Source organism: Beta vulgaris, chromosome 7 (genome assembly GCF_026745355.1).
Source record: "Beta vulgaris subsp. vulgaris cultivar EL10 chromosome 7, EL10.2, whole genome shotgun sequence".
Lineage (NCBI taxonomy): Eukaryota > Viridiplantae > Streptophyta > Magnoliopsida > Caryophyllales > Amaranthaceae > Beta > Beta vulgaris.
The window spans coordinates 46549565-46570452 of record NC_079208.1 but is presented as its reverse complement, the minus strand read 5'-3'; the positions used below and the strand labels follow the sequence as shown (position 1 = coordinate 46570452).

The window sequence follows — 20888 nt, the reverse complement described above, 5'->3', positions numbered from 1 at the left end:
ATAGTCCAAAGTTAATGGACCTATCAAACTTCCCAATATCAAGCTTCATTGTTGACATATTCTTCAAAGAAATAAACTAGAAACCACCCAAACCTTAAACTCTTGATATCAATTGTTAGCAATAAATGCAATTTCTAGGACCTAGGGTTTGCTAATTAATTTCAAGTTCAACAATAAATGCAAACTTGTAAACTTTAAATGAGAAATGTAAGCAATAAAGAGAGACAAAGATTTAACGTGGTTCGGTCAATCTTGACCTACATCCACAAGCAAGAACCTTGGAGCTTTTCTTTAGCCTCCCTAATGGAGGAATTACAATGGAGAAGAAGAGGAGAGAGAGAGAGTTATTTTGAGGCTAATTTGAATCTTACAATCCCAAATGACTTTAGGAAGCCTTATATATGACTTCTAAAGTTTACAAAATCACCCTAAACCCAATACATTAAATCCGGAAAAATTCGGATTAAAATCGCAAAGAAACGAAAAAGGGCAAGCTACCCGGCCGGGCGCCTGGCCGGGTGCCCGCCCGGGCTGTGACCCAGCCCGCCCGGGGAACACAAAGGCAGGAGGTTCTGCCTCGAAGGCAGAAAGTTGGGCTTGACATAGGCCCGCCCGAGCTGACACCTAACCCGCCCGAGCCCATACAGCCCGCCCGGGCCACTAATGTTGGTGAGGAAACTGCCTCAAGGCAGAAAGTAGCAACCGGTGGCAGCCCGCCCGAGCCACCACCAGCCCGCCTGGGCCTCACAGCCCGCCCGGGCTGCTGTGGTCCATGGGTGTGTCTTCGCTCGTCCAGGATTGTGCGCGCGAGCCTTCGAAGCCCATGAACTTTGTCTCCTCTTGGCCCAAGAAATCAAGGCATATGTTTCATAGAAAGTTTTAATTTAGTTGTGATGCATTTATTTTGGATAATAAGTGTTGGAACATTTATAGTGTAATGGGTTTGCATGCTCATATGATCATATACTAGAAGAGGAGTAGGTCTAGTAGGTTAAACATTAGAGTACACGAAGACGCAAAGGCACGTGGAAAACCAAGGAAAACAAAAGACTGGTCGCGGGTCCCGACACCCGTCGCGGGTCGCGACCAGCGCCTTGTCGCGAGTCGCGATGAGTCTTGGGACGTGAAAAGGTGCGTTGACGGTTTTCAACCGTTGTGATGTGTATGTTATCCGTTTAATGACTATTAGGATTCTTAATCAGTGGATTAAAGGTCTTTAATCAGTGATTAAAGGGGGGTTATGAAAGTAACAACTCTAATCTATGAAGGAGATATTTCTATATAACCTTTGTGATTCATATGAGGAGAGAGATAGAAAAATCGGTTTTTCACACTCAAACTACTTGCTTTTGCTTGAGAAAAACTTTGCTAATTTCTCTTGAGTGTTCTTCACAAACTCTAAACACAAGTTCTTGTTGATTCACTTAGAAGATCAACTAAGTGAATTTTTCTCTCCATTGTATCTCATTAGTTATTTCGTGGTAACCCGGTGATCCTAGAGGGGCGAAATTAAACTAATAGGAAAACGTAGTTTCTGTGACTTAGAGTAATATATCCGATCCGGTTCTCTCGTTGATCACACCTAACAATCTATTAGTTTAATTTTCTCTTTCTTTTCGGATATGGCTCAATCACTCAAGGACATGGCTATGAACTTCCAAAAGTTGGACAAGTTCGAGGGGGTGGGATATCGAAGATGGCAAAAGAAGATGCACTTCTTGTTGACTACTTTGAGTGTGGTGTATGTTCTATCAACACCCATACTACCATTCCCGGAAGATGGAGAGGAAGAGTCTATTGAAACTGCAAGGAAGAGGATAAAGTGGGAGAATGATGACTACATTTGCCGGGGTCATATTCTCAACTCTCTTACCGACCCTTTGTTCGATCTCTACCAAAACGTGGAGAGTGCAAAGGAACTTTGGGATACTCTTGAGGCCAAGTATATTTCGGAAGATGCTTCAAGTAAGAAACTTGTTAGTAATTTTAATTCATTTAAAATGACTAATGATCGGCCTATTGTAGAGCAATTTCATGAAGTTCATCACATTTTGAACCAAATAAGATCACATGGTATGGTGATGGATGAGGTGATTGCGGTTGCCTCAATCATCGATAAATTACCAAACTCTTGGAAAGATACTAAACATTCCTTGAAACATAGGAAGGAAGGTATATCCATGGAGCAATTAGGAACTCATCTTCGTATTGAAGAGGAAATTCAGGCTCAAGATGGGGTTAAGGATACTACTACTAGTATTCCTAAGTCTACCGTGAATATGGTAGAGGTTGGTGGGTCTAGTAAGACCAAGGAATCCAACTATAACAACAATAACAAAACCAATGTTGCAAACAAGAAGAGGAAGACCCTCACTTGTTGGATATGCAATGGTCCTCATCTCAAGAGAGATTGTCCTTCTAAGAACAAGAAGAAGACAAAGAATGAACAACCTAGTGTTGTTCAAAACCAAGGTAACATTGCACATGAAAATGCAATTGAAGAAATGAATTTTGTGGCTCTGATTTCTGAAATTATGTTCGTGCAGGTTGATGATTCTTGGTGGATAGATTGAGGAGCCTCTAGACATGTGTGCAATAACAAGCACTTCTTCAAGTCTTTGAAAGATTTGGATGATGGTCCTATCTTGTATATTGGGAATGATTCTACGGTAAAGGCTAAAGGCATAGGCCAAGTAGAATTGTTGTTAACCTCGGGAAAGACTTTAACTCTCCGGAATGTTGTATATGTACCGAAAGTTAGGAAGAATCTTGTGTCGGGAGGTCCTTTGAATAAGTTTGGTTTTAAAGTTATTTTTGAATCGGATAAGTTTATTATTTCCATGGGTGGTATTTATGTTGGACAAGGTTGCTTTTGTAATAGGATGTTTAAATTTAGTATTAATAATAAAATTGATACTAGTTCTATTTACATGCTTGATGTTTCTTCTCTATGGCACAATCGTTTATGTCATGTTAACTATCGTAGATTATATGACATGTCTAAGTTGGGTTTAATACCTCCTTTCGATTTAAAGTTAGAGAAGTATAAGACATGCATGCTAAATAAGATTACAAAGAATCCTTATCCTAGTGTGACTAAACAAACGGTATTGCTATAATTGGTGCATAATGACTTGTGTGACTTTCATAGTTCACCTTCTTTGGAAAATAAAAAATACATTGTAACTTTTATTGATGATTTTTCAAGATTTTATTACATATATTTATTATTTACTAAAGATGAAGCACTAGAAAATTTTAAGATCTTTAAGACCGAAGTGGAACTTCAACTTAATGGAAAAGTTAAAAGACTTCGGACGGATAGGGGTGGTGAATACTATAATCCTAGTTATTTTAGTTCCATTGGTGTAATTCATGAAACAACCGCCCCATACTCACCTCAAAGTAATGGTATAGCGGAAAGGAAAAATAGGGTTCTAAAAGAAATGGTAAACACCATGCTTTCTAATTCGGTTCTTAATAACGGTTTTTAGGGTGATGCAATTTTAACTGCATGTTATATATTAAATCGAGTTCCTAATAAAAGGAATAAGACTACTCCTTGTGAACTTTGGTGCAACAAAAAGCCTAATCTCAATTACCTTAAGGTATGGGGTTGTAGGGCAATTGTAAAATTGACGGGACCTAAAAGGAAAACTTTAGGTGAAAAAGGAATTGATTGCATTTTTATAGGCTATGCGGTACATAGCAAAGCCTATAGGTTTTATTCTCATCGATTCCAAGACCAAATGACATGATATCTAGTACTAGTTCCAATGTTGTGGATGACATTTCTAATGATCATAATACTACAACACCGGAAATTAGGAAAAGTAAAAGAATTAGAAAAGAGAAATCTTTTGGACTAGATTTTCAACTATATTTAGTTGAAGAGTCAAGGGAGTCAATTTTGACTCAAATTTCATATTGTTACAATATGGAGGAGGATCCTAGGACCTTTGATGAGGCTATGAAGTCTCATGATTTTGCTTTCTGGAAAGAGGCAGTGAATGATGAAATGGATTCAATAATGGGTAATCATACTTGGATTTTAGCTAATTTACCTCCCGGTTGCAAACCACTAGGTTGTAAATGGATTTTCATAAGGAAAAGGAAAATCGATGGAACCATACTAAAACATAAGGCCCGGTTAGTGGTCCAAGGTTTTAGGCAAAGATATGGTATCGATTATTTTGACACTTATGCTCCGGTAACTAGAATAGCTACTATTAGACTTTTGATAGCATTAGCTGCGATTCATGGTCTAGTAATTCACCAAATGGATGTAAAAACTGTTTTCCTTAGCTTAATGGTGAATTGGAGGAGGAAGTGTACATGAATCAATCCGAAGGGTTTGTGGTCAAAGGTCAAGAAACTAAAGTTTGCAAATTAGTTAGATCTTTGTATGGTCTTAAACAAGCACCTAAGCAATGGCATCAAAAATTTGATGAGGTAATTTTGTCTAGTGGGTTCAAAATAAATCAGTCTGATAAGTGTATATATAGCAAATTTGATAATAACGGTAAAGGAGATATAATTTGCTTATATGTTGATGATATGCTTATTTTTGGGACTGATTTGGAACAAGTAGAAATAAAAGACCAAAGTTTTTCTCTCTTCTAGCTTCTCCATGAAAGATTTGGGTGAACTCGGATGTTATTCTAGGTATTAGAATAATGAGAGGTAAATGGTCTATTTCTTTATCACAATCTCATTATATTGAGAAGGCGATCAAGAGGTTTAATGAGTCAAGTTCGACTCATTTTGCTACTCCCATGAATACTTTTTGGTTCTGAGTAGTGGTACTCCTATTTCACAATTGGAGTATGCAAGCTTAATTGGAAGCTTGATGTCTGCTATGACTAGCACTCGGCCGGATATAGCTTTCGCTATTGGCAAGATCAGTAGGTATACTAGTAATCCTACTATGTTGCATTAGCAAGCGTTGAAAAGATTGCTAAGGTATTTGAATAAAACCTTGGATTATGTCATAACTTACAAAAGAGAACCGTCTATTCTAGAAGGTTACTCGGATGCTAGTTGGATTTCCAATAAGGAAGATTATTCATCCACTAGTGGTTAGGTGTTTCTTCTTGGAGGAGGTGTTAAATTCATGGGCATCCAAGAAGCAAACATGTATAACGGATTCGACTATGGCATCGGAATTCATTGCTTTGGCTTCTTGTTGCCAAGAAGCAGAGTGGCTAAGGAATGTGTTGAGTGAGGTTGACTTATGGGTCAAACCTATGTCACTCTTGCTATCCATTGTGATAGTGTCAACCATAGCTAAAGCTTATATGTCTACAATGGGAAGTCAAGGCACATTGGAGTTAGACATAGCTATGTGCGGGAAATGATAAGGAATAGTTGTATAACTATTAATTTTGTTCGGTCTAACCGTTGTCAAGGGAACTAGTGAACAAAATGAACAAAGGGATGGGTCTTAAGCCTCTTGAACAACCTATGGTGAAGGAAAACTCTATTTGATGTCTAATACAATGTTAGATCTCAAATTCAAAGAGGATGGTACTTCTCTAGAAGGTTGGCAGCACTTGTTTAATACATCCCGAGGTTAGTGCTTGTTGCTACAATGTTAAAAGAGGTTGAATTTATTCTTAATAAATCTTTGATAAAGTTCTCAATTGTAGGAGCATGTTCGTAAAGATTTACCTATATAAGCTAAAGGTTTGGCCACTTCACCAAGTCTAAGGCTTGACTTGGAACGTTTATGAATGGATATGGACACCAAGGCTTCATAGTAGGTGTCGAAGGTTAAGAACTTAGTTTATGTTTATGTGTGTATTAGTATCTTCAATGATTTGTAGTGGTTATATGATTCAAAGCTTTGTCTATCATTATGATCGAAATTATTGTAAAGTTACTTTTACTAAGTGGAAATTCAATCGTAAGATATTTCCATGATGCATGAACATGTTTGTTTGTGGTTTATAGCAAGTTGAAAACTTTTCAACATTACCCTATAAAGGGAGGAGGATTGTTGGAACATTTATAGTGTAATGGGTTTTCATGCTCATATGATCATATACTAGAAGAGGAGGATGTCTAGTATGTTAAAGATTATAGTACACAAAAACGCAAAAGTACGTGGAAAACCAAGGAAAACAGAAGATTGGTCGCGGGTCGCGACCAGTGCCTTGTCGCGACACGCGAGCTGTTTCGCGAGTCGCGACGTGTCTTCTGTCTTGGGGACGTGACAGGTGCGTTGACGGTTTTCAACCGTTGTGATGTGTACGTTATCCGTTTAATGACTATTAGGATTCTTAATCAGCGGATTAAAGGGGGGTTATGAAAGTAACAACTCTAATCTATGAGGGAGATATTTCTATATAACCTTTGTGATTCCTATGAGGAGAGAGATAGAAAAATTAGTTTTTCATACTCAAACTACTTGCTTTTGCTTGAGAGAAACTTTGCTAATTTCTCTTGAGTGTTCTTCACAAACTCTAAACACAAGTTCTTGTTGATTCACTTAGAAGATCAACTAAGTGAATTGTTCTCTCCATTGTATCTCATTAGTTATTTCGTGGTATCCCGGTGATCCTAGAGGGGTGAAATTAAACTAATAGGAAACCGTAGTTTCCGTGCCTTGGAGTGGTATATCTGGTTCTCTCGTTGATCACACCTAACAATAAGTTCTCTCTATCTCTCTCCTAACACATGGGAACCTTTTATTTTCTTTCTCTATCTCTCTCCTCTCCAAAAATTACTTAGGAGTCCATAATTTTAAAAGTGTCACAACTAAATTGAAATGGAGGAAGTACTTGATTTTCTTTTATACAGTACGCAGAATATTTGAGGACGAACTTTAGCCATCAATTACTCTCAGTCTATATGGTTTGAAAGTATTATATAAATAAATCTTAAGATGAATCTATTCGTATATTTATTGTCATCTAAAACATTACACTATACTTTTTTTTTACAACGAGAAAGTTTGCATTAGTTAAAAACATGATATATCCTAAATATAGTACATCCATTCTAAAAAAAACAAAGAAACTAAACTGAGTAATATGTGCTCATATAGAACAAGTACAAAAACGTAAATAACTGAAACTGAGAGAAATCTGCTCGACTTGGAGGTCTCTGAGGTTGGATAAATGTATGGCTCTGCTGCTAATGGATAACGATCGCATGATCAGAGACCAAAAGAAAGGAGAGGAAGGAGTGGGTCAGCTTCACAATCGCAGCAACAAAGAAACAGCGAGTTGAGAAACTCACAACATGACCGAGCTAAGTCACAGTCCTTTGTGACTTAAAATGCATTGGAACGGGTATTGTAGGCTTCTCCTATGAGGAAAAGCTCAAATGAGTTGACGTGCTATAAACCCAATTAACAAATTTGGGAGTCGCCTTCAGATTTCGTTTTGTCAAGACAATGATTGATAAGATCATTACCAAGCGAGATGGAGATCTAACCATTGTTATATCTCGAACAAACATCTGATTTGCAAAATCGCAGAGAACAAACCCCAGCCATGAAACATTTTGCTACACAAACCTAAACCAATCGTATAAACTAGACCTAACATCTTGAAGACAAGAACTACCTCCATCAAGAAACAAAAGTACCAAGTAGATTGAGAAAACAAAACACATACCCATACTAACACTATCAAGAATTAAAAAACGCGGGAAAAACCAACTAGGGTCGACACTCGCCGACGAAAATGATAGCAAGCACTCTCGAATAGAGGACGTTGAAAGGGAAGTCGGTGACTACCGCATCACTAACCAATGGAAGGGGGAAGGGAACCCCAGAACAACCGAAACTAACAATAACCAGGGGGAGGCCAGGGGGGAGGCCAAACCAAACTAACAATAAGCAGGGGGAGAGGGGAGGCCAAACGGACCTTCCACGAACACCATCACAACTAACACCAAAGGGGGAGGTGGGAGGGGAGGCCAAAACAAAAACGAAAAACACCTAACAGGGGAAGGGGGGGAGGCCAAACTGACACGAAAACAAGGGAGCGGGAGAGGAAGCCCAACTAACGAAAAACAAAGGAGGGGGAAGGAAACCTCACCGACGCGACTGGGATGGGAGCCAACGAACTGGAGGCTGTCGGAAGTTTACTCTGTCCACGGCGAAGAAAGAGCTAAAAAAAGTAGGGAAAAAACCGATAAGAGAAATGAAAAGGCGACGAAAAAACAAGGGAACTCGTTGGAGAACCCGCCGAAAACCTAAGCGGCGCTGGAACTCCAGCTAGTTTCTAGGCTTTGGTTTGGGGAGGGGTTGTTTTGTTTAGAGAGAAGTCAGAGAATTGTTTAGAGAGATAGGCGAAAAATTCTTCTTCCCTCGAACATTTTTTTGGTTAGACTATACTAATGGTCAAAGCAAGAAAGCCATGTTCCTCATGTAAATATATGTAGGGGCTTTAAACATATGAGGGTAACCAAGCGATGCAATCTTAGTAATTTTGAATTTTTCAATCATTTATGAAAATCATAAAATATCATGCAATCAATGTAAATGAAGTTAATTCACCAGAATTAAACCCATGTACCCAAACTCGAATGTCATGGCCCATGCGACTTGTATGCAAATTACATTCATTACTCATTACAATACTTATACCTAATTGAGATACAAGTCAAGATGAAATTATGCGAACGGTGATCTTGCCCGGATACAGATCAAAACTCAAGAGGTATTAGTATGGTCTGAACTTAGTTAATTGGAAAAAAATCCCGACAGAATTTTCTCAAAGTATTTTTCCCTACGTCTCAAAATATAGTGCTTATATTTCATTTTGGTGTCTTAAAATATAGTGCCTATTTAAAATCTTTCTAATTTGATTATAAACTTTGTTATAATCTTATTGGTTGTTTTTGTTTTTTATAGTTCATTTTATTGGTTCAGTCATTGAGCACAAACCACAAGTTTTAGTTTATGGTGTTTGGTAATTTTTGTTTAAAAGAAAAGGGAAAAGAATCACTGACTACCCAATATAAGTAAAGCATTAATTGCACATAATGATATATTCCACTTTCTTAGATTTCCACGAAAAATAAAAAACGAACGTTATATTATGAGACAAATGGATTGATTGAAAACTTGCGAGACAGACAGAGAAAAAGGTCACACTAAGTAATGCCAGAGAGAGATTGTACTTGATGACTGATTATGAAAAACTGATTACTTAAGAGAAGATACTAATTCCAACCCAGGAGTACTTATAACATTCCAATTTCCAACCATGGCAATTCTACAAATAAATTAAGTAAATACTATTTCTTAAAGGAAAAGCAAAAGTAATATTGCCTATTAAAACAGTTGTGGTATGATAAATAAGTAAATAACAGATTTTGGATAAGAAAGTGCTAATATTGGCCTTGTTTGGTAATTGGCGATTGGCGGTTTTATGTGGCTGGTTGTTTGTATTGGCAGTTTGTGTTGGCTGTTTGACTATTTTTATTTTATAAACATGTTTGGTAAAATTATCTTTAGTTGTTGGCTGTTACACTATAAAATGACCATTATGGGCATTAATTTTTTTCTTCCAACTTATACCATAAGGGTATATTTGTAATTTTATTATTAAAAAGCCAACAGCCAAGGAAGAAAAGCTACTTGGAGTAGCTTTTGGCTTTTGGCTGAAAAGCCAGCTTAAAGCCACAAACCAAACATGATTTTTGGCTGTTTGACCAAACTAAAAAGCTAAAAGCCAAAAACCAAGCAAAAAGTCATTTACCAAACACCCCCATTGTATATAAAAAAAGGCAAATGTTGTACTTCCTCCGTTTCGTTTAATGAATATTTTATATCTCACAAAAAATACTCCTTTGTTGCATTTAAAAAGAAATAGACGAAGTATAAAAAATTACAAATGCTATATATAAAAAAAAAAAAAAGTGAACGCAGATTTTTATCCATTGGAAAAAAATTGAACCTCCCAAGTGGGAACCAGGCAACGCTTGATTACTTTTTGTCCAACCAAATCACCCAATTTGAAAAAACATTGTGCCTCTAACAGTCTAACTAGAGAGCAAATAAGCTGCTTTGAACGAAAGACAACATCATATATTCCGACTTACATTTTTTCAGGAAACCTATAAGAATAAGAACCATGCATGCAGCATATGGCTAAACCAGGTCAACTAAATGCAAGCACAGCATTGCAGCAGTATATATACATTTGGGTAAGATAACACAACTTCTCAACTTCACAGCAAAAAAGATGTGACGATCACAAAGCTTGTGTAGTTGTGTACAATGGTCACAGTACAAAATATAAACATACAACTTTAGCTAGCTATAGTTGCACAGGCAATTGCTTCCTAGAGAGAGCAGTGACAGCCTGTAGAATTTTCTTCCTCGGCCCCTGTTGACAGAGCAGAACATGTAATCAGAATTCAGAAGTGCTAAGGGTTAAGTACATAGTAAGTCTATATTAATTTAGCATTTGCATCACCTTCATATCACCAGGTTGCAAAATTCTAATGTGCATAAGTATAACGACTAAGGCTCCGTTTGTTTTGAAGAAAAGGTTTTCCAGGAAAACCATTTCCTCAATTTATGTTGTTTGGTTGGATAAGCGATCTAAAAAGGAAAACTTAGGTAGAAAACAGTTTTCATCCCTTTGTAAACATTTTCCTCCAAAATTTAAAGGAAAACCATTTTCCTCCATTCTCTCATTCCCAACATCTGCATTTTCCCTTCTTAGCCTAATAGTTTTCCATCGAACCAAGTAAAGGAAAACTAAGTACAATTCATTTGCATTTTCCACCGAAAAATACTTTCGAGGAAAACCATTTTTCATGGTAAATGTTTTTCATTAAACCAAACGGACCGCATTCTTAGATACACAAGAAACAGATAAGCTGGAGTACTTCAACTTGGAGAGGACAAAGGTTTGGTTGTCACAACTCACATCTCAATATTCATGAGGGCACAAGAGGAAAGGTTTTGATATCAGAGAGTTACCAATATAGGCTCAGATGAAATAGACAATTTCAATGAAAGATACGCTCAAACAAAAAGAACAGATGAACAATAGTAATCATGACAGGTAAACTTCAGTATAATATGTCAGTGATATACGGAAAGTGATAATAACATGGATAACAAATCAGATGTAGCATGCTATAGCAAAGCTGTTGCTTTCTCACAGTCCAGTAATTAACTTGAGACTTCAAACAATTTAGCTTTGCAGATTGTACATTTAGTTATAAAATTGTCATGTGAACTTAGGGCCACGGGTAACAAAAATCATACTCCAGCTTTTCCAAAAAAAATCACCAACTTCTATTTTCACTAAAAGCAAGATCATTGAAATGTTGCTGGAACTTGGAAGGAGACAAAAAGTAGATAGAGGAGAGAGAAAAACTAAGGCATGTGAGAGTAGATGGAAGAATAAGTGGTCGGTTCTATTTTCCAAATTGGTTACATGTAAAGTATATCGTTTTTAAACGGCCGAAAAAGGGAAGTGATTAGATCTTTATGAAACAGAGGAAGTACATTTGCACAGAAAGAAAAGAAGGGTTGGTCCTAACTCCTAGTAGGGACCAGTGTTCCAACCTGTGATTTCACCACATAAAGCAATTTGGAGGGAATCTTTTTAAAACAATTAAAAAACACATTAATTGAATAACTTTGTAAAAAAACTCTATTTACCTAATTGTTCGGTACTGAATAAGATGTCTCTTGACATGTTTGCCCTCACTCACTATTGATTGGTTGAGTTACTTGAGTAGCTACTTTATTTTTTATTGTTCAGTTAGACACTATAGATCAGTAACCTGTGATATATTTTCCTGGTAAAAAATATTCTGCTTAAAATCTCTCTGTATATTTGAAAGGTATAGCTGTCCAGAAGTATATTTTACAAATGGCCTGTTTTCTAAATCAATCCATCAGAGTCTCATGATCTTAAGTCTTAATAGTGAGCTGTTAAGAACGTTCAAGAGGTTGAACAGATAGAGAACTAATATTATTACTATTTGGGTCTTAACAATCACGTCATCTTGCCATGTAGAACTGTTTTTTAGGCTTCTACAAAGTAATGATAAAAATGAAGATCTCACAAGCTGAACAAATATTATTCTCTGGGTAGATTGAGGCAAGAATTGTGAAGGGAGAGAGTAAAGTCGTAGTAGTAAAGGCAGAGAAGCAAGGAACTCAAAACAAAGATAAAAATAAACAAAAAGAAAAGAAAAGAAAAAAGCAGCTTGACAGAAGAAAAAAAAAATCATGTAAATTCATGTATATAAATGCTACAAAGTTGTATACTATACCATTGGTATTCCCAGATCTTTCAAGTCTATTTCCCCCATCTGCTTCAAAGCTGACATGTCCACCTGAGCATAATAAGGTGAGTTGCATTTCCACATTAGTATGTACTCTGATAAAGGAAGTGAAACAAAAGGAAGTCAAGCAACATTGAAGCGCGCCTTCGAGGTCATCCCTCCCAAATAAATCATCGAACGAGAAGGTAGTTGAAGTTCAGGCTACAACTTTGCAGTGGTAAAAGGGCCTCCTCTATAATTGGTTTCTTATATAGATTTATGGTTTCCATTCAGCTGAATTTGGGAAATCTCATCCAGGCAATAGGCATAACTTCGTTCCGAGGATCTACCTTCTTGGGCTTGGTTCAATTATCAATTGCATATTTGACAGCATAGTAAAGCTATAATAGATTCAATTTGATGCTCTGGTAGCAGGGAAAGCAAGAACTACACTAAGTTACTTAGCTACCTTCGAAGGCATGTTTGGATTTGTCCTGCTTCAATGCATCTACAGAAATAAGGGAAGGAAGGCTATTTTGTTGCTTGGCTATTTTGCAGGTTTGCAGCTAAAGAAAATACTTAAATTCGAGAAGATGTCTTCCAAAAGCAGCTCCATTTAGTTTGCGTGATTTCAGTTCTTTTTCCTTCAATTATATCGAATGAGATTCCTGGTTCACTGATGCATCATTGTCAATTTCTTTTTTAAGGCAACTTCCTTTAACCTACAGACTTTTTGACCACTTAAAAATCTTGAAATTCAACTGCAAATTCACTCTACCAGATACATTAACGGTCTTCCAAACAAACAAATGAAACGAAAGACTCTAGACTCTTGACTCTAGACATTACCTCCTCAACCTGAAGAAAGATAGCATATTTGCCCAAACCAAGTGAGTTTAACAAACCAGCAACAGTCACAGATGGATCAACCTGCACAAAATGCCTAAAGGTTTGAGCATTGTTATAAAATGGCAAACCTAGAAATAAATTAGACTAAAGAACAAAATCAAGCCCCGTTTGGCTGAAGATCAAAAAACAAACCCCGCCCCCCCAAAAAACCCCCAAGTCCCAACCCCCTTCTACAAAAAGGCTCTGATGGGTAGCAGATAGTTGTCTAAGATGTCATGCATGTTATAGATGAGATTCACAGGAAAGCCAAATCAAATACTAAGCAGAGGCACTAGTACTTTTATGCAGTATGGAGATAAGGCTTCTTAGCAGAAGAGGGTTCTAGTCAACTCACACAATTGCTATCTAACTTAAGTCCCTTGGAGAACAAATGGCCCCTTGCAGAATAGAAGAAACATTTTATCCCATCAGCTCATGGACTAAGAATCTGATGAACTAAGTACTAGGCATCATAGAAACAACGGCCAAGCCCACACCGATTTCTTGCCTACATTCAGTCTAGGGTGGTCTATAATAGAAGTGCAAGGAGGTCCATTCCCCGTACCCACAATACACAAGCAGTCCAGTTTCAAAGATGAATTTCCTGGTATCAACTGACAAAACCATCGATTTATTATGACTTACTAGCAGTACACTGACATATATACAGATTTAATTATTTGAATAAACAGCCTAATACATCACACGTTATGTATACTATACAGATTTATGGATTAAAAGATAAAATAGAGCAGAGAAAGAGAGAGAGCAAGTAAGAGAAACTATAACTACAAAATGAAACTGGAGTAATAAATGTGTGCTGTGCAAACTGAGTAAATAAGATGGTGTACTGCAGTTGGACGTCCAAAGGAAAAGTTAGAAGAGGTGTAAAGCCTAAACATGAGTGGATCATTCCTGTCATTGGGTGATTTCCTGTCAGAATTCTATATAGCCATCAAAGGCGGCAGCAAAGAGAGGAGTATTACCATGAACGAACTTCTTGGGACACTGCCACTTGATGATGGAAACAAAGCCACAGCTTCGTCCCTTCTTGACTCCGCTAACGTCATCAAATGTGGTGGTAGAGTTGATCTAGCTGGAACAGGGACAGAACTGCTACAAGCATGTCGACTACCTAAGGGATCAATTGATCTTGTTGATGTCACTTTCTGCATTTCTGTCCTAAAAGTTGGTGGTGACAAATAGCCGGAATTATAAGTGGGTCTTGCAGGAGATCTCTGCCTTAAATCATCTCGTGTCACGGTAGAATAATAATTTCTCGATGAGTCCAAGTAGGACAAGTCTCTAGTAGCTTCTCTGTAAGGATCTCTCTGGAAACATATATCCCTTTCAGATTGAGGGCCATGCTGAAGCACATTAGAACGTATAGATGACTTGGCAGGTGCACCAGAGAATTCTCCTTTGAATTTCGCCCTCTTCTCACCACCAGTAACTACAATACGGCTTTCACTGGATAGCCTTCTCTTGGTCAGTTTGTGACGGAGATCATTTCTGTCAAGGCCCAAACCTTCAAAACAATGGAGATAATATAATCAATTTAGGCATGAACAGGAAGAAGATATTATATGTAAGCCTTCAAATGTTTCCTGTTAGGCTAATTATTACCATTTTCACCAACATTTCTTAAATGATCTTCCACGGCAATATCCCGCAGCCTGCAAGATTGAAATAGTAACTGCATTAATAAACTAACAGTTAGTAGTGACCAAATGCACACTCCATATAAAATTTGCATTCATTCACTAGCCTCGCACGCCACAACAGAAGCAGTTTATGTACACAAAACCAGTGCCCTAACACGCTGATTTTTGTATATATCTTTTTATTTATCAGATAACAAATTCCATTAGTGAAATATCTACGTATTCCAGAGCCATTTCTGGGGTTTAAATTTCTTATCAAAAAGTGGTGCAAAATTGACCATAACCCAGTTTTCTTTAGTTCACAACAAGTTTAGCTAATTATGATCTATGGGTGCAATATCTTCACATGAAGTCTCCCGAACTTATCTGAACATAATTGAACTTAATGAAACCTAAAACTTATTATTGTTCATTTAAGGCGAAGAGAATGCACCCTATATCAGTTTAAACTCCAAAAATTGAGTTTAGAACATACACAACATTTCACTAACTGAAATTATTATACATAGAAGAACAAATTAAATTTCTGTCAATTTGTTACCCTGAACATAAACCAAATGAACAAAATGACTTACATTACGTTATCAAAAACCAAGAAATTACAAAAACCTTTTATGGTGAGACGAAATAGAAGCGTCTTTATTTCTCGCAGAAAATTTGTAGGAATGAGAGCTATTTCCCGCTAAATCCGACGGTTTCCTCTTCACTACCTGCATCAAAATTGAAAAGAATTACACACTTTTAAAACAAGAAAGAAATTTGCGAAATTTAGGATGAAAGAGATGAATGAAGTAAAAGACTGGTACAAGAAATGCAATTAAGGTGGAAGAAACTATAGAGAGAGAGTATAGTTTATACCTGACGAGAGCGGCCTAAAGTAATGGTGATTTCGGGTGTGAACATTGAAGAGAGAGAAAGAAAGAAAGAGAGCAGAGTGAATTTTGGAGTGAGATGCTGATCAATGCTTTTCTCTATAATTTGTTTGTGAGGGAGAACTACAACTGAAACGCCGTTGAGGAAGTATTAACCAGAATTTTGCAATTTTTTTTTTTTTTTTTGGCAACAAAGGGAACATATATAAATAGGATATCAAAACGAGTTCAACAGCTTAGCCATGGTCCGAGTGACCATGCACCATATTACCGATATTACAGTTACGTGAGTCTGTTTCTAGAAATTTAATACAAGCCGGGGGAGGGGTACAAAGTTCATTCAAAATATTAAAGCCTACGGTCCTCCCTTGTGCATATTTTGCTAATGAATCTGCAAGCTTGTTGGCGAGTCTCCCTTCATGTTGTAGCTCTAACCCTGGATTTCCTTGGAGCAATTCCCTACATTCAAGAATAGCATTATACATAATATTCCTTATATTTCTATTGCTTTTTATTTCCTCTACCGCATTTACGCAGTCCGACGCAATGATGCACCGGGACCAATCCTGATTGACTGCCCATTTTATAGCCATTAATATGGCTCTTAATTCAGCTTCCATGGCATTTGCACAGTACGAGATCAAAAATACCGCACCCTGCCACTTACCAAGGTGGTCTCGGCAAGTTGCCGCAAAACTAGATTTTTTTGTTAGTGAGAGGAAAGAACTGTCCACATTGATTTTCAAGGTTGATGCTGGGGGAGGGGCCCAAACAGGCTCACGTGGGGCAAAATTTGAGGAGGAGGATGGGTTTAGAGAGAGGGAGGGGGAGGCGGAGGAGTAGGAGTCGGGTGCTTTACCCACCTTAGGTTGGTCCCTAGAATAGAACCATTCGGTGGCGGCCCAACTGGACTTTTTGATTGTACTGGAAGAGGAAATGTTACTCTTGGTGAATACCCATGCGTTTCGCCTCAACCATAGGCCCCATATTGTGAAAAGGAAATCAACTTCCGGGGGAATCCCATTTAGAGGGAGGTTAGTATTTTTTGTGATTTTTTCTTTAAGCCATTCCTTGAATGGGATATTGATGTTATGGTACTCCTTCTTTTTATCCCACACCTGGATGGCTCTTGGGCAATCTCTAACAATGTGACTCATGTTTTCGACAATAAGAGGGCAAAAAGGATAAAATTTATTGTAAGAGTTAACTCTATAATTTATGTTTTCGTTTGTTGGCATTCGATTCCACCAAACTTGCCAGAGGAAGAACTGGTGTTTAGGCAGACCTGGGCTCTTTCCAAATCCAACCCCAGTCCTCGTTATCTTTGGGGGAGGAGAGAAATAAGTTAGCATTTTTTGAACTGAACTTGCCCTTTACAGTCCAGGTGGAATAAGTAAGGTCGGCCTTTGAAGATAACTCAGTGGCTCTCACTCTTTCCACTAGGACCTTGGGGAGATTTATGGAACAAACCGAGGTGATGTCATTATGTTTTAACGAGCTCAGGCACAGATTATGTTCATTGATATTTAAGGGCCCCTGCACTAGAGATCTGAGGCTGTCACCTTGTAACCATTTATCATTCCAGAATTTTGCAATTTGGTAAAACTAGTTATTCTAATAGCTATTCGCTTTTGCAATAGCTATAAAAAACAAACGGATAAATTTTATATTAAGGGTCTGTTCATTATCGTTTTTTGTTTTCAGTTTTCAGCTTTTTTTCTAAACTAAAAACTGGAAACAGGAAACAGAAAAAGTGGTTTTCACTTTTTAGTTGTCAGTTTTCAAAATCATAATGTTTCCAATAAGTTTGACTAATTTTTTATTCATTATAGAACATTAATTATATGACTATGAAAATCAAAAAACCAAAAAACAGAAAACCACAGCAATACCGAACGGGCCCTAATTAGTCAAAAAGTATTTGTACACACGAGTGACAGAGCTGTTGTGATTATTAAGGGCATGTTTGATTCAATTTATTTTGTCTTGTTTTATCTTATTTTATCTGAACTTATCTTATTTGATTTGATCTGATCTTGTCTTATCTTATTTTTTTTCTGAAATGACTGAAAATAAGTTGAATATGACATCTTATTTATCTGATCTTAAATAAGTTCAAATAAGTTGAACAGAACGAGACCTAAGCTAGTAGTGACCAAATGCAATTTGGTAAAAACTAAAAGAGAATCTTGAAATTTGATAAAACTAATAGCTGTTTTAATGTAGTGTGCAATTTGGTGTCTTTTAGTAGTGAACATAATTCTCTCTTTACCAATTTGGTCACTAATTGTGCACACGACAAAGCTATAATATCTCGCTTATAGGGCTTGTTCTCTTTGACATAAAACAATTGAACTGAATTGAACAGAATTGAATTGAACTGATTGCAACTGAACTAAACTGAATTAAACTGAACTAATTGCAATTGAACTAAACTTAGGCCTTGTTTGGTTGACAAAACAAATCATAGGAAGTGCAAATTCTTAGGAAATAGAAGTATATGAAGTTGTTTGGTTGGCAAAATCATGGGAATTTGCACTTATTAGGAAGTTCTACTTCCTCCAAAATGGAGGGAGTTCTACTTCCTCCAAGATGGAGGAAGTTACTTACCTAGGGCCCCCTACGTAAGTAGAGCTTCCCATAGGAAGTTCTACTTCCCATTATCAACCAAACACAATTTTACACTTCCTAAGAATTTCAAATACATGGAAAAAATAACTTCCTAAGAAGTATGACTTCCCATATACAACCAAACAAGGCCTTAATTGAACTGGACTGAAATGAATTAAATTATAACTAACAGAAATGTTAGTTGGAGCTGAATTGAATTGAATTGAACTGAATTGATTGCAACTGAACTGATTGCAATTGAACTGAACTGATTGCAACTGAACTAAACTGACTTGAATTGAACTGGACTTGTTAGCTATTAAAAATTAAAGTAGTTGTTTAATTGTGAGGGTTTGATAAAGGTAGTCGTTGAAATTGTACAAGATAGTAAATTATATTTATTCAAATATAATCAACTACAATAATTTTATATGTTCGTTCAATAGTTAAATTCAATATTTATTTTTTCAAAGTACTTACAGAAAAGATAGTATAGGACTTTTTAACTGCTCCAAAAAATATATAAATTTAAGATAATATTCACCCTCAAAAAATTTATATGACCTATTTTAACTACAATGCTTGTGGAGTGAGGACTGAGGAGTATATAATATTGTGCAATATTTGTTATATTTTATTCTTGAAATAAATATTAAAATCACATCCCTGTTATTATAAAGAAAAAATAATGAATTGTGATGAAATAAAGCAATTAATAAACAGAAAAAGGAAAAAGAAACTAAAAAAATTGGTTAACAATTCTACCTTATACTATTATATAGTAGTGTTTATTTGCTAGATCGCTACCTATAAATCTCAAACGTTACTTGTATTAACGTTCTACGACCACTACCATAATCTATTCCAACCACTACCCACTACTATACAACCACTATATTATCAAACACTCATAACTTTTTAAGTAGCGTTTTGATCTTGTCCAACCGCTACCCGCTACCTTAAACGCTAGTGCCGAATAGGGCCTTAATCTAACTACTCCATCTGATTTTTTAATTGCTACATTTTCTTAAATGGTTGTTTCTTTTTAATTGTTATTTTAGGGTACTTGGCCCATCAAAAGTAGTACTATTATATTTGTTTTTCTCTTTTTCTACAAAAAGTGATATTTTTTCATTTTTTTTCCATTAGTTTACATTAAATTGGTCAATAAGCACACTCCAAAAAGTTGGAAAGTGACCTCGCCTAAACCCTTATATATAGCACGATGTAGCAATTAAAAAGAAACGAATGAAGTAATATATTAAAAAGATGTTGCCCTTTTAGGGTTTAACTTCATGTAATCCACATATAATAAAAAAATAGAAAATTTGACCCTAGTTATCAATGAGCACAATCATATACTACATCCATTTCTAAATAAGTGTTACATTCACCCTCGCGCAACCCACTACGCCTCTTTTATCATTAATATCTTTAATTACACACAAGTAAAAATTATAAAAAGATATTTTGATAATATACATTGAAAGGGTTCTAACAAGATCTCACTTGACTATATTGTTCTTTATGTATAATAGCGAGAAAATAGAGTCAAAGTTAGTTGAATTTACTAATACTTAGTCCCTCTGTTTTGTTTATCCTTCTCTCTTTAATTTCATGTGAGCGTCTTCAATGCACATCTTTGAAGTTAAATATCTTTTATTACATATTAGTAAAAAATCATAACGATTGAATATTAATGAAGTACTAATTGAGTCGAATCAAACAAGACCTCACATGACTATATTTTTTCTTATAAATTGAAAAAAAAATTGAGAATATTCTCTCTAAGTATAAATAGTGTCAAGATTTCAAATGAGAAAGATAAAAAAAAGAGAAAGTATTTATGAATGGAGGTAATATATAATAATATCTTAAGCACTAAACGAACATATATTTGATGATATTATTTCAAAGTAAAATAATAATAAATAAAAGATAAAATTACCCCCGGATTAAAAACTAGTTCAATTTTTTCTTTATTTTTTCTAAATTCTTCTTTTTTTCCCTAAATTTTTACTTCTAAACTTTTTCAAATTTTCTTAATTTGTCTCAACTTTTCCTATGTTTCCTTAACTTTTCTTCTGAACTTTTCTAATTTTTTTCTAAAATTTTCTAATTTATTCTGAACTTTTCTATTTTTAACTAAAATTTTCTAATTTTTTCTAAACTTTTCTTTAATTTTTTTCGGAACTTTTTTTTTCTAAACTTTTCTTTTTGAAAAAAAAAGCAAAAATTAGGTGAATAAAACAGACCCTTAATTGTCCTACTTTTATTGATTGAAATTTATCTCTATTATATAAGCCAAGGGAGGAGGTGTGGTGTCCTCTTTTGAAGTGACTAAAATACCCTTAATGATCTAATTAATGGAATGAAAAAAATTACAAAGCAAATCATTTAAAAATTCTCATTCCAACTTGCCATTTAAAACAAGTTCAAAATGGTATATGCATCAAATACTTCAATCAAAAATTAAATGGACAAAATACTTATACCTTATAAAAAAAATGGCATACATAACATGCACATGAAAAGTCTGAACATTCACTACCTTTGATACTCTTTAATTCAGCTAAACCAACTCATTATTTTTGTTCTTTCTGTT

At 35.9% G+C, this 20888-nt stretch overlaps 1 protein-coding gene across 2 annotated transcripts; it reads right to left on the bottom strand.

The window, feature by feature from the left end:
* Nucleotides 1-10004: 10004 nt before the first annotated feature.
* On the bottom strand, nucleotides 10005-16046 carry LOC104908590 (hypothetical protein). Of its 2 annotated transcripts, XM_010697712.4 has the most exons (7): nucleotides 15660-16044; nucleotides 15411-15511; nucleotides 14764-14813; nucleotides 14124-14665; nucleotides 13099-13179; nucleotides 12259-12321; nucleotides 10005-10346 (listed from the first exon to the last, which is right to left on the bottom strand). In XM_010697712.4, the coding sequence occupies exons 1-7, from the start codon at nucleotides 15702-15704 to the stop codon at nucleotides 10278-10280; spliced, it is 951 nt and encodes a 316-aa protein (XP_010696014.1). In that variant the 5' UTR covers nucleotides 15705-16044; the 3' UTR covers nucleotides 10005-10277. The 2 variants fall into 2 exon arrangements, with proteins under 2 accessions (XP_010696014.1, XP_048504496.1); XM_048648539.2 differs by lacking the exon at nucleotides 13099-13179 and having other exon boundaries at nucleotides 15660-16046.
* Nucleotides 16047-20888: the final 4842 nt, after the last annotated feature.